This window comes from Pleurodeles waltl, chromosome 4_1, assembly GCF_031143425.1.
Source record: "Pleurodeles waltl isolate 20211129_DDA chromosome 4_1, aPleWal1.hap1.20221129, whole genome shotgun sequence".
NCBI lineage: Eukaryota > Metazoa > Chordata > Amphibia > Caudata > Salamandridae > Pleurodeles > Pleurodeles waltl.
The window spans coordinates 733,947,998-733,960,377 of NC_090442.1; the positions used below are offsets into that span (position 1 = coordinate 733,947,998).

The window sequence follows — 12,380 nt, forward strand, 5'->3', positions numbered from 1 at the left end:
GGTCTGTAATTGTCTTGCCTTTATGCATATTGTGTGATTTACTGTACTTATCGCAATATCTGTTACATTTTTAGGATTTGTGATATCTTTTGTTGTCTAATTATTTACTGACATTCTTCCCAATCCTGATATGTACATCTCCATGTCATTTTCTGAAATTGAGTTTTAATTTTTTATAAATGGTGGTAAAATTAATGAAAAAAATTGTTATTCTCAATCAGTCGTCTCTGAAGGGAATGATGGGCCCTTTTGTGTTTTTTTTTTTTACACTATACACCATACTGCTCCAGCGCGGGAAGACTAATGAATATTACTAAGAAAGCGATGCACCACATTTGGTAGCTGGTTACGTAATGGTCGAAAGTCTGCTCGATCCACCCAAAAAATTGTTGATGTTTTAACCGGAGAAAATCCCATCACATCTCACTTCTGCACATGCCAATCCCCAGTCTATAGTCGCCATGCCCATTTGCGTATGTTGCATTTACTGTGCATGTCTAGAAATGGATCTATATAGAAATTTTTATATATTTTGTTCTGGTGTTATTTAAAGGAGCTACCCAATGTTTAGAAAGAAAGAGTTGTCTTCACGCATTCCTGCATCACTAAAAATCACCATCAATAGGAATTCCCAAATGTTCCTTTGTTTAATGACGTCTGCTTAGGTTTTGAGATCTATTGTGACATCATTCATTCTATGGCCTTTTAAAGTCATTCGGCCCAATTCTGATGAGCACTTCTCCGGAGCATTTTTTAAAAACGTAGTTTCAGTTAATTATGCATTGTGGTAAAGTTTATAAACAAAATCGTTATTTTGAATAAAACGTCTGTGAAAATAGTGATGGGTCTAAGTCGGAACATTTATTTCATGTCTTCTTTTGCAGCTTGTGCAGGTGAGTTGAGTTGCGGAGCTGTCCCGAGGAGTGGTAAGATGCAAGAACAGTTCAGAGCTATTGTTGTAAGGTGCAGCGCTGCAAAGTTATACACAGAAAACAATGACAATAGCGACTACAGGATGGGGCAATGCATCTGTATGTTTGCGGTAGATCAGGCACAATCAGGGCCATTGGAACTATGACCAAATTAAGCAGCAAGGAAAGGCAAATTATGCCCATTTTCTGATAGCATTGCTTGATTATTTTATCGTTCTTACACGTGTTCACATGTCTGGGCACAGGTTGCACCTCAGGACCAGTTTAACACCCCAAAAAAGCAATAAGCAACTGAAAAGTGACCACTCAACCTTAGCAAAGGGGCTTTCCCTGCACGGCAACACACGTTGCTGCATTTTTAGTAACTTTTGAACCATTTGTGCTAGAAATTTGTTTTTGTTAAAATCTGCAGATTATGTATTATGTTGCAGACCCATAATTATACAAAAAATACCTCGGCCAGACAATTGCATAATTCCAGTGGCCCTGAGCATGATTAATGTACGGCCCGCGGGCCACTTGCCGCCCTTCATCCCTTTACATATGACTCCCCGGTGTTTGCCCAGCTGACATCTAGCCAGTCATTCTGTCAAAAACTTCCGGGAGCCCTGCCACGAGGCGCCTCAGACTGTGAAGGAGATTTGCACAGAGGTGGTATTATAAGATAGAAATGATGAAGAAGCTTGCACCACCTAAAGTAGCCTGCCAACTGAATGCCCTGCCCAACACCTATGTAGCGGCGTCTCACTTTAGAGATGCTAGTGCAGAATGTGATCACTACAGAGAAGCAGTGATGCACCAGCAGGGGACTGGCCTACAACGTTAATAGTAGTCTATTCCATATAGTGGCCAATTCAGAGGGCAGGTTTTACTGTCTGTAAAAATGACAATACAACGTTGTCATTTCAGAAGTCTCGTTTCCACCACCAAGCATGTGTTGGAAGTGTGAAAATGCCGCCACACAGTTCTGTAGTGTTCTTAATTTCAGAGCATTTGCAGAATTATAGATGAAATAGTAACGCTAATACATATGTGTTAAACAGCACTTGATAAATAATAGGTGTTGCTATAAATCAACTCAAATTACTGATCTTGGAAGAATGGAAGGCAAGTCTAGTTTTCTGGAATGCAACCTTATGACCTTCTGATCACTGCATTCATCACCAGCAAGTGTTCAACTCTCAGAGGCTTCTTGCCAACTAAAGGGTGATATTTGGTTTCATTAACCACAGACAGTGGAAGGTCAGTCACCATTATCTACCAACTATCCTCAAATTAACCATAGATTTATGTACTTCGAATTGGCATTTCTATAGCACAAAACTTGGCAAAACGCAGTGGTGCACTGTGTATAGCAAAAAAGCTTGCTGGGAGCCTGTTTTGGAAAAATGTGACTGGTGCTCGTTTCCTGTAGAAGAGGTGCTTTGAAGTTCTCACGTGAGGCCATATTAACGGACAAATGTCAAACATTGGTCAAGTTGGAGAACTAATAATGCAAAGCTGCACAGCTTGTTCAAGGCCTGTTACTGCTGGGACTAGCCCATCAGAGTGGGTGCTGTAATTCCTGCAGCTAGTAAACAATGTATGTTCTGTTGTAATCCAGTTTTCTTGTCATCCCTGTGCAACTAATGATTACCCCGATATTAAGCATTTCCAATATTTCAGTAGCAGAAGAACACATTCTAAAAGTGATTACAGAAGAACACACAATGTGGTAAAATGAGAAAGCTGGGATTAAAACCCAAGTCTTCTGGTTCACTGTTTTCAGTTTACTCACTGCACCACCAGGTTCCGATGTTGAAGCCGAGGATGAGCTACATGGACTGCCTTCTACAGGGAAATGACAGCTCGTGGACATCTTCAGACTTTTAATACAGTGGTTACTGCCAGCACATATTTACAAAGTGGTTCAGTTTACATGAGATGTCAAATCTCCAACAGCCATGTTTAAAACCAACCAACTGGACTATAACTTGTGGTGGGGTTGGAATAAGTTTCAGTAAATTATCCGCCTTTTTGCAGGTCCTTTAACGTTTTTTTTTTTTTAAAGAAAAAAAAGTCCACTAACTTATTGGAGCCTATTTGTACACCCCTCAGGGTTTTAGAATAACAGGTTGCAAATGAAGGCATTTTCTTTGGATTGTAGGGCAATAGGTCCTTAATGGGCAGCAATTGTGGTGGAAACTGTTGTTTAGCATTGGTGCCCCAATGCTATTTAAATTCCAATAACCAAGGTACTCCCTTTGTACACCTGATTTTCTACGTGAAATGATTGTGAGCCGTCAAAGCCACCTCTAGGTGCCGATAGAGGGACTGGAACTGAGTTGCAGTATGGCGGACTAATCACACTTGCTAAACTCAGTGTCTGGTCAAATCAATATAACATGAAGATGCGAGGGTCCTCACTTAGAAGGGATGGTGTGGAGTAAAACTCTAGAAATTTGCTTCTTGGCTCATATTCCCCCATTCACATTTTCTTCTGCCCCAAAGAGCCCACCAGCATCAACGTAGCCCTTAGTCACAACCCATAATACCCTTTTGGCCACTGAGAACATGTTTGCGATTACCTATGTTGTAGACAGATATAGCTTCTTTCTGCGCTCTTCAGTCTCAACTGCCTCACAAAACTTCACATACTACAGACTAACCTACATAATTCACACAGCGTTTTTTAAACTCTAAACTTTTGGGATCAGAGCATTATTACAAATTCTGGCATGGCACAGGCCGGCATACGAAGTGTAACACAACCTAGATTCAATTTAATTTGCACTATGTACTGCATAAAAAAAATAATACTGTTAAATGTTAAGATGCTTAATAACACTTCTAGCACATCTGGGTGGCCAATAATTTAAAACTAAGTCAAAATAAATTATTTCCCGAGTGAGTACCAAAGCAGATAGCTTCTTGAGTCAGTCTGTCTCCTGATAACTAGATAAAGATGTGATCTAATTGCCTCATTCTTGTTTGTTCAATGTGTTCTTTACTAAACATTCCTGATCGTATTTCTTCGTTGGTACACATTTGCTTCTTGACGTTCGGTGTGCTGTACAAGCTTGCTGCATTCCCTCCCACGTGTGCTGTGTGTGAGATTCGAAAAGGCTGCTATACAATGTCAAGTTAGCCTAAGGACGACCCTCTATGTTGTGTCATGAATGCAGCATGAAAGAAAGTAAAGTCCCCTTATGTGACCTCCCTCTGAGCCTTTTGGAAAAATAGCAGCACTGGATTTCAGATCCTCTGTGAACTACATGGAAATGAGAGCTCTATGTGGGGCATTGCTGCTGGACGGTCAGATGGGATGAGGGGCACTCAGTCACATATCATTGTTCCCTGGTTATCACATTTGCCTTGTGAAGGGCAGCAGACAGATTATTTCAGAGAACAATTATTAATAATAGAAAGTCCAGGAAAACAGTCAGGGGTGTGAGTTTGCCTGCTTTGGGCTCTTGAGTCTGAAATGGGACATTACCTTATCTACATGAAAGGTTGGAAAAGTGAGATTTTACCTCTTAGCAAAGCCAATAGCATGTACAATACTGTTGTGTTCACCCTATTAATACTGGGGTCACACCTAATATATTCCATTTTTGGAGAAAAGGAGAACTGGCAGGAGTTTCAAACTCTTCCTCTAGAGAGTTATGTTCTGTCAGGCGGAGAGTATTGGAACTCAGACAAACCTACCAAAGGATCTCTTATCTGAAGGTGACGTTAAAATATATATCTTCCCTTGCACCCATTCAATACGCACACACATTGAGTGGTATTTCTTAATTATTTGGTTATTTACTATGGAGTGCTTGTCTACATAAAGAGTGTATCTGAATGATCACCATTATTATGAAAAAACTTAGCAGATAATATGCAAGGTATTGCGAAGGTCAAGAAAGCTCCAATTATATTTCATCACACTTCCCTAGCCTATTAGTCTGTCCCCTACCCAATGTATCCATTATCGTTTCAGCTATCCAAGCTAAATGGCTGTATAAAATTACTACGCTTTACTATGCCATGCCATACCTTATGATGCCATTGGGTCAGAATTCAGCCCTTCAGCATTTCCACTCAGCAACTTTTTCATGTGCCTGACTCTTCCCCTGCACTGGTACCTGATATACCTTTATTGCTAATGATGTCTTATGGAGCAAGGAGGGGTCACTCAGGTTCAGATTCTGCTTTGGTACTAAACTGTGCAAGCAGTGCCTCTTTGCATAGCCATACAGAAGTTAATTGTTTTGTACCCAAAAGAGGAAAACGGATGTTTGAAGTTAAGATGCGTTTATTATGCAGATGTGAAGAGAACATCACCTAGCATCTCTCAGTTGCAGGATTAAAGACACATGCATGCATCAAGAACGTCCTACTAATGCTCATTTGTGCTTGTCCATTCACAGAAAGACCTCTGCAGGGTATTCATCTCTTGCAACTGTAGTTACAAAGCACCGGAGAAATGGAACATTTACTTCTCTGATTTGTTAGTTTGAAAAATGTCAGAAAAACACGAGTTTCTAAACTGAAAACGTGGTACTCATGGACACACATTTGTTATCATTACCATTCAAGCAGTTCATCCAGCTTTCTAGTCCCCATGTCTAAATCTACATTTTTTAAATGCAATCTTGTTTATATACAATCAGGCCTACTTTGGACGTGGCATTCATCGTTATCATACAAAAGCCCTTTCACACATGACAATGGATACATGAAGGTTTACTGGTCTTATCCAGATTGCTTGGGAAATCTCTGCTAGAATCAACTTAGTTGAGCTTTTGTGTATTTCTCAAACTTGTGGATGTCACCGTGGTAGTCTCATGTGCTGGAGCTAAAGAGAATCAACCAAAGACCAATAGCAAGGAATAGATGGGTTAATACCAAGGTTTTTGTGCACTTTTGAAACTCTCCTTTGTTTTTGAATAAAAAGGAAGAGAGTTCCACCGGCAGTATATTGAGTACACAATTTTTAAAATAATATTTGTATTGTTTTTCAGAAATAGGGCGATAACAAAACAAAAACCAATGGGCAGGTTTCAAGGCAATACAACGTAAATATCATCAATGCAGGGATATTGAGACAGGTGTTCAAAAACAATGGCAATGGACATCATTATGTATTGTTCGGTCATAGAGCATAGGGTAATAGCATAGTGTGACTCAGGTGATCTTCATGTTAACCTTCTATGCATCCGCCAAAGAGCCCAGATTCCTTCCTATTTTTTGGGGCACCCTCTGCTTCAATAGATTGTCTCTTCTGCCAGCATAAATCAGTCCATATCTTTACTCCTATCTGCCATGTCTGGAACCCGACTCACTCCCCAATTTCTGGTTATTTTACGTTTTGCCACTCCCAAGCCCAAAGACATCCATAGATTACTATATCTAGGTGGGGGTCATCTGCCCAAATATTTAATATACAGCATTTTGCCAAATCAGGCACAGTGCAGCCTGACACAGTTTTCATAGTGTCTCTCAATGTTGTCCAATAATTCTATATTTTAGGGTAGGACTAGAGAACATGGAGGAAGGTGCCCACCTCCCTGCATTCCCTGACGCAAATATTCGTGAGACATCTGCCGATGGAATGTAGTGCCGTGCACGAATAATAGGAGCGATGCAGAATATACAGCTCAATTAGTCAAAACCCAGTGTTGAATGCAACTTCTCTGAATGCACCTGTGGCCCCTCCCATTATCGATCCCTGAAGTCTCCTATCTCAGAGTCCTATTTCGTCTTAAGTTGTTGTAGTATATCACTGGAGGAATTAATCAAATGTTTTTATAATAATGAAATCGCCCCCTTACTGAGCGGCTCTGACAGTATTCAGTCCTCTAGGGTAGATGAGTCGTCGAGCATCGTTTGTCTAAGGATGTGTGTTGTAGGTGTGTGCCTAAGCCGGAGATACTTATAGAATTCGGTGTGGCTTAGTTTGTACTGGTCTTGCATGTCAGTGAATGAGAGCATGTCATCATTTTTCCAAATGTCCCCTAATTTAGATATACAAATAAGATCACACTTTGAGAATCCTTGTAATTTCCCCCACTTTCGCAAGAACGTTGCTCAACCATAGGGGTGCCATTTCCGTCAGCTTGCCCCTCCACCCTAGAAAGATTGTGGCCTCCCTCCAGATGTGTTTCACTATCTTGGTGGAGTAGCAGCCATCGTGAGGCTGTTACTCTGTATAGTGCCCCCAAATACCTCCCCAGCCCCTGCCAATCTTTCCAGCCGGGTAGCTAGGTCATCCCAGGCTACCAATGCCCAGTCATTAATCAATGCCGATTGCACTGCCCAATAGCATTTCTATATAACAAGGAGGCCTAGCCCATCGTCATAAACTCCGTGCATTAATTTCTGTAAGGCGATGCATGGCGGTTCGGTGCCCCAAAGGAGGAGTCTGAGCAAGGCCTCAGTCTTTGAGGAACAATTCCTTAGGGGTGTTCTGGACAACATAAAGCATTCTGTATAGGGTCATAGTTTTGAACATTGCTGCTCTACCTAAGAGGGAGAGAGATAATGTTTTCCAGTGTTGTACATCTGCGGCGAAACAGTCCAGTATGGGGGTCAATTTTTTCTAATAAAATAGTTAATGATCCTTCATCACATATATCCATAAGTATTTAAACCCATCTTCAGTCATCGGCATAGGTGTGTCTAAGCACAGGCAGGGTCTCGGTCCTGTGATCAGAAGCATTAGGGGCTTGCCCCAATTTATAGTGTAACCCGGGTACTCTCTGAAGATCTGTAAGATCTGCATTGGTCTGCGTATAGTGAGAGGTGTGTCACTGATATAAAAGAGGATGCTGTCAGCAAATGGGGAAATTGCTTTTCCCAGAGTTCCCCCCCCCCAGCTAATTTCGTATATGAGGGTGTCTTTCCTGAACCTGGCTGCCAGTAGCTCAAGAGTCCTGGTGATAATTAACATCGATATCAGGCAGCCCAGTCTGGCACCTTGGTTTAAGGAAAATATGTGGGACGTCGCCCTATTCACTCTGACTCAGGCGAGAGGGCCTGACAAAGGAGACATATCCGTCTTATAAAGTTGAGATAAAGACCTATCCTCTCTAAGACTTTGAACATGTAGTCCCATTCAAGTGTATCGAAGGCCATGGTGGTATCCAAGCCAGCACCGTGGTGGATATTTTATCGTCTCCTGCTCCCACCATGACTACAGAAAGTCAATGGAGATTACGGGCCTCATTTGGAGTTTGGCGGATGGGAAAGCTCGTCTGCCAAACTCCCGACAGGGTGGTCGCAGCCTTTGTGGTGACCACTCCTCTGGAATTAATAGGAGTTTCCCGCTAGGCCAGTGCACGGCAATGCTGTAGTCCACAGGGTGCATCAGCACCCTCGCAATGTTCACTGTCTGTAACATTGCGATGTTGCTGGGCAGGAGGACCCCTGCACTGACCATGCCAAGTGCATTAGCAGTGCAGGACCCCTCCTGTGGTGGAGAACGAGGTTGTAATCCGCCAGGGCAGTGGTGCATGCATTTTTTCCCTGGTGGATTACGATCTTTGCCACCGCCAGGCCGTCGGGATCAAGGATTCTGGCGGTGCTGGCAGAACCCTGGTGGTCTGACAACTAGGGTCTTTATGTTCCGGTTGGACTACCACAGCAGCCGGGGTCCTGACTGTCACTGTGGGGCTGGCAGTCTGAAGACGGCCAGACTTGTAATGAGGCCCTAAGTCTCATCCCTCTCTTTGGCATAAAGCCTGAGTGGTCTAGATGGATAAGGGATATAATGACTTGACTGTGTCTGTTAGCCAGTAGCTTGCAAGGATTTTGATTTCTCCATTGAGCAGTGGTATCAGCCTATATGAACAGCATCTGTCCGGGGGCTTCCCTGCTTTGTGTATGACCACTATTGTGGATTGGCTCTAATCTTCTGGGAACTGAGCAGATGATTTTGTTTCCAATCACATCTTAAGCGTCAGGGTTCTAACTTGTACGCCAACCCTTTATATAGTTTGATGGGAATACCGTTGAGTCCCATCGCTTTCCCGGAGTTTTGAGCACATATTGCGTGGGATATCTCACTGGGCTGGAAGTTGCTGTCTAGTGACTGTCTGTGCTCATCAAACAGTCTAGAGGCCTCAATCTCATTAAGGAAAGCTTTGATATCCGTTACCCCATGTCATCCTCTAGCAGAGTACAGGTCCTCCTAGTACCCGGCAAATTTCTCGGCTATGTCAACAGGGTTGATTTTTGTCTCCCACTTGACATGAGTTATTTGTAGGATTGAGGTGCGGTCTTGTGTATCGTCATGTGTATTGCCCTCAGTCTGGTCATTGATTGCTTTAATTCTAGATCCATGATGTTCCCGTCTAGGTAGTTGATCCTCTCTTGTGAGGCCTTTTTCTTCCCCACAATCAGGGAGTACGGCTCACCTCTGAGGACTGTCTTGTACACTTCCCATAATGTTAGGTCTGATCGTACCTACCCTTCATTCAGTTCAAAATATGTGTCAGTGGTTTGTCGCAATTTGGACATGAGGGCTTGGTCCTTCAGGTGCCAAGCGCTGATGGGTGGCAGACCTGCCTTCCTCTCTGAATTCCCCCCCAAGATCCAGCCACACTGGCAAGTAGTTGGAAATACCTCTAGGGATCCCCTCACCCTAAGTAGATCATTCTCACCTTTTTGCCCCGCAATAGCGCCAGGATGCTCCTGTAGGAGTGACAGCTGCACTCTATAAATAAGTAACGCAATTCAATTCAAGAGATGAATCTCCGCGATTCTAGCCATATTAGCATGTAGCGTAAATATGTAGTCAAGTGGGAGAAGCTGTGATGTGCCCCGACAAGAGGGTATATTGGCGTTCTTCCGAGTATCGGAGGCGCCATGTGTCTACAATGCCCAGTGGTGTCCTAAAGAAGGCCAGGGTAGTGTCTATCGTGGTCAGGTGCGAATCTGAAAGCTTATCTATCCCTTCCACCATGACTGCATTGTAGTCTCCACCCATGAGCAAGATGCCTTCTGGCATCTGTAACAGGAGTGCACTTAATTTTGGGAGCGTGATCTTTTGATGTCTGAATGGGATGTATACTGATCACAAGTTGATAGTTAAGCCCTCCCATTTGCCTATCTGTGCAACGTATTTAATTGGGGGTCAGTCCAGGTCTTGTGTGGAATGAATGGAGTGTTGTTTTTAAGGAGCATTTCAACTCTTCGGGAATCGGAGGTGAACCCCACATGGGTTGCCATTTTGTACCACATCTAGACAGAGCTTTACAGGAGTTACTTAGGAGATGTGTCAGCTGGAGCAGGATAATGTCAGGGCTGTGTCTATGAAGGTATTGCATTACCAGTCCTCTATTTAGCCCGTCACCCAGTCTGTTTACATTCCAGGACAGTACTTTTAAGCTGTTGTTAGTGTTTTCATCTTTGAGGTCTCCTATGTAGGTCAGCGGTTGTGCCCTTCCCTGCTTGTATGTCCCTGAGTGTTGTGTTTTATTGCTGTGTGTTAAATTGTGCCTGCCCTTCAACATTAACATTGAACATATCCCTTTAATTAATGCCCCACCCCCACCCTGTCACCCTTCTCAGTGGACATAAAACTGCTTACTGCCCTGCAACTTGCAGAGTGTGTGTCACCCTTTCAAACATAGTTGTGACATTTTTAACTGGGGGAGGGTTTTATCAATTAGGCAAAATTGTTTGTTGAATTCATCCTTATCACATGGATGTCCATGGTAACCCTGCTCAGGGTGCATATCACAGTTCCCCAATAAGATAATTAGTCTCAAAGTGATATCTGCACTTAGCCGTCCTCATGTTCAAAGGTTAATCCAGGGTGTTCCTGATGTTTTTCCTATTCGCCTTTGGCACAGAAATTGTTGCTCTGGCTGCTTGATCTGTGTCCATGGTCCCTTAACTTTTCAGGTAAACCGTTGCATCTAAAATTGCGATTGGTTGGACATGACCCTTCCAGCCACTCTCAAACCTCCTTGGTGGTCGTAAAGTGCCAGGTTTTGCCTTCAGTGACCACTCACAATTTGGCTGGCTAAAGCATCATGTATTGCAATTCATTGGCACCAAGAGCCTTCTTAACCTCCAGAAAATGTTGTCTTTGTAGTATGATATCCTGGTCCCTATGGTTAAAGATATGTGAAATTATTGTCTGTGGGGGTGCTCTCGGTCTGTCTGGAGTCCAAGGTACCCTATGCGCCCATTCAACAGAGAAGAATTTGGAGAGACCTTGTGGCTTTAGAGTAGTGAGGATAAATTGTTCCATAAATAGGCCTTTGCTAGGGCCCTCTGCTCTCTCAGGTACCCTCACTATGCAGATATTGTTACACCTGGACATTCCAACCATGTTAACCAGCCTGGCTTGCATAAGGACGTTGTCTTTCTGTAGGCGATCAGTCTGATGTTTTAGGGTGGTTGTGGTGGCGTCGATATCTTTCCAGGGGAAAAGGAAGGAGAGTCATGGGCCCTCCCTGATGTCACCCATCAGACCTGCAGCTTTTCAAAGTTCAATACTGCACCACTCATTGATCTTGGTCTGTGGAGCCACTGGTATGCGTAGATGATGGGAAGCCGTTTGGCTGTGGCTAAGCCAGTCGGGGCAGCTTGGCATCCTGCATGATAGTCTCCCCATCACTGCATCCTCGTGCATTCCAGAATGTTCCTACAGCCCCTCGTGACTGCACATCTGTGTTGGCCTCAACCGCTGTGTTCCTGCCGGGAGAGTGGGGGTAAGGGCGAAAGAAATCAGGCGGGTATTTACTTGGCTGAGTGTTGGTCAGGGGGGCTCAGTGGTGACATGTGCTCTTCCTCTGCATTGCTCCATCTCAATCATGGGATGGGCCCCCAGCATCATATTGCCACAGAATTGCACACTGTCTATATGGGTCACTAGTGCCTCTCAATGGTCTCCACTTTCTCTCAGGCCTGGGGTGGTGAAGATCCTTTGAGGCTTGTCTCCTCACGGTTGTTGCTGCCTTCTTGCTGCAGTGGTGTCCTGCTGGAAAGGTGGCCACCACAGTCTCTTTGGGGTTGGGGCCCCATGCAGGATGTTCTTGGCCCCCCATTACCTCTTTGGTAGCCAGGTACCCCATCCCCCCATCGCTCCTCATCTGCCTCACTGCCTTTGTAGTAAGTCCTGCCTGGCTGCATTGATCTCCGTAGTGTATCTGCTTGGGCAAGGCAGTGCTGGCAGGCCTTCCGTGCCTCAGGAGCTCCTTGGGTGATTCTTCTCCAAGTCAACCTGTAGCCGAACGTGTGTGAAGGTGTGCCGTCACCTTTGTGATGCAGGCCACTCCATTGTCCCCCTGCAGCCCCTGCAGCTCTGTCACACATGCCTTGACAATAAGTTGGGCGGTGTCAGAGAAGTCAGACATGTTTTGGGGTGATGGCGGATGGTGAACGGATGGCTGTGAAAAATATTGAGTGAGTCAGAACTTCCCTAAGGAGCAGCCACCATGTTGGGCTGCAATCCCCCCCCCCCCCATT

The 12,380-nt window shown here is 44.1% G+C and overlaps 1 protein-coding gene across 1 annotated transcript in view; it reads left to right on the top strand.

The window, feature by feature from the left end:
- LOC138288093 (collagen alpha-1(VII) chain-like) overlaps nt 1-12,380 on the top strand; it is a 963,348-nt gene that overhangs the window by 920,980 nt on the left and 29,988 nt on the right. Inside the window, exon 97 of the mRNA XM_069229319.1 lies at nt 885-893. Within this exon, the coding sequence (XP_069085420.1) occupies nt 885-893 (9 nt within the window). The remainder of the gene's footprint in view (nt 1-884; nt 894-12,380) is intronic.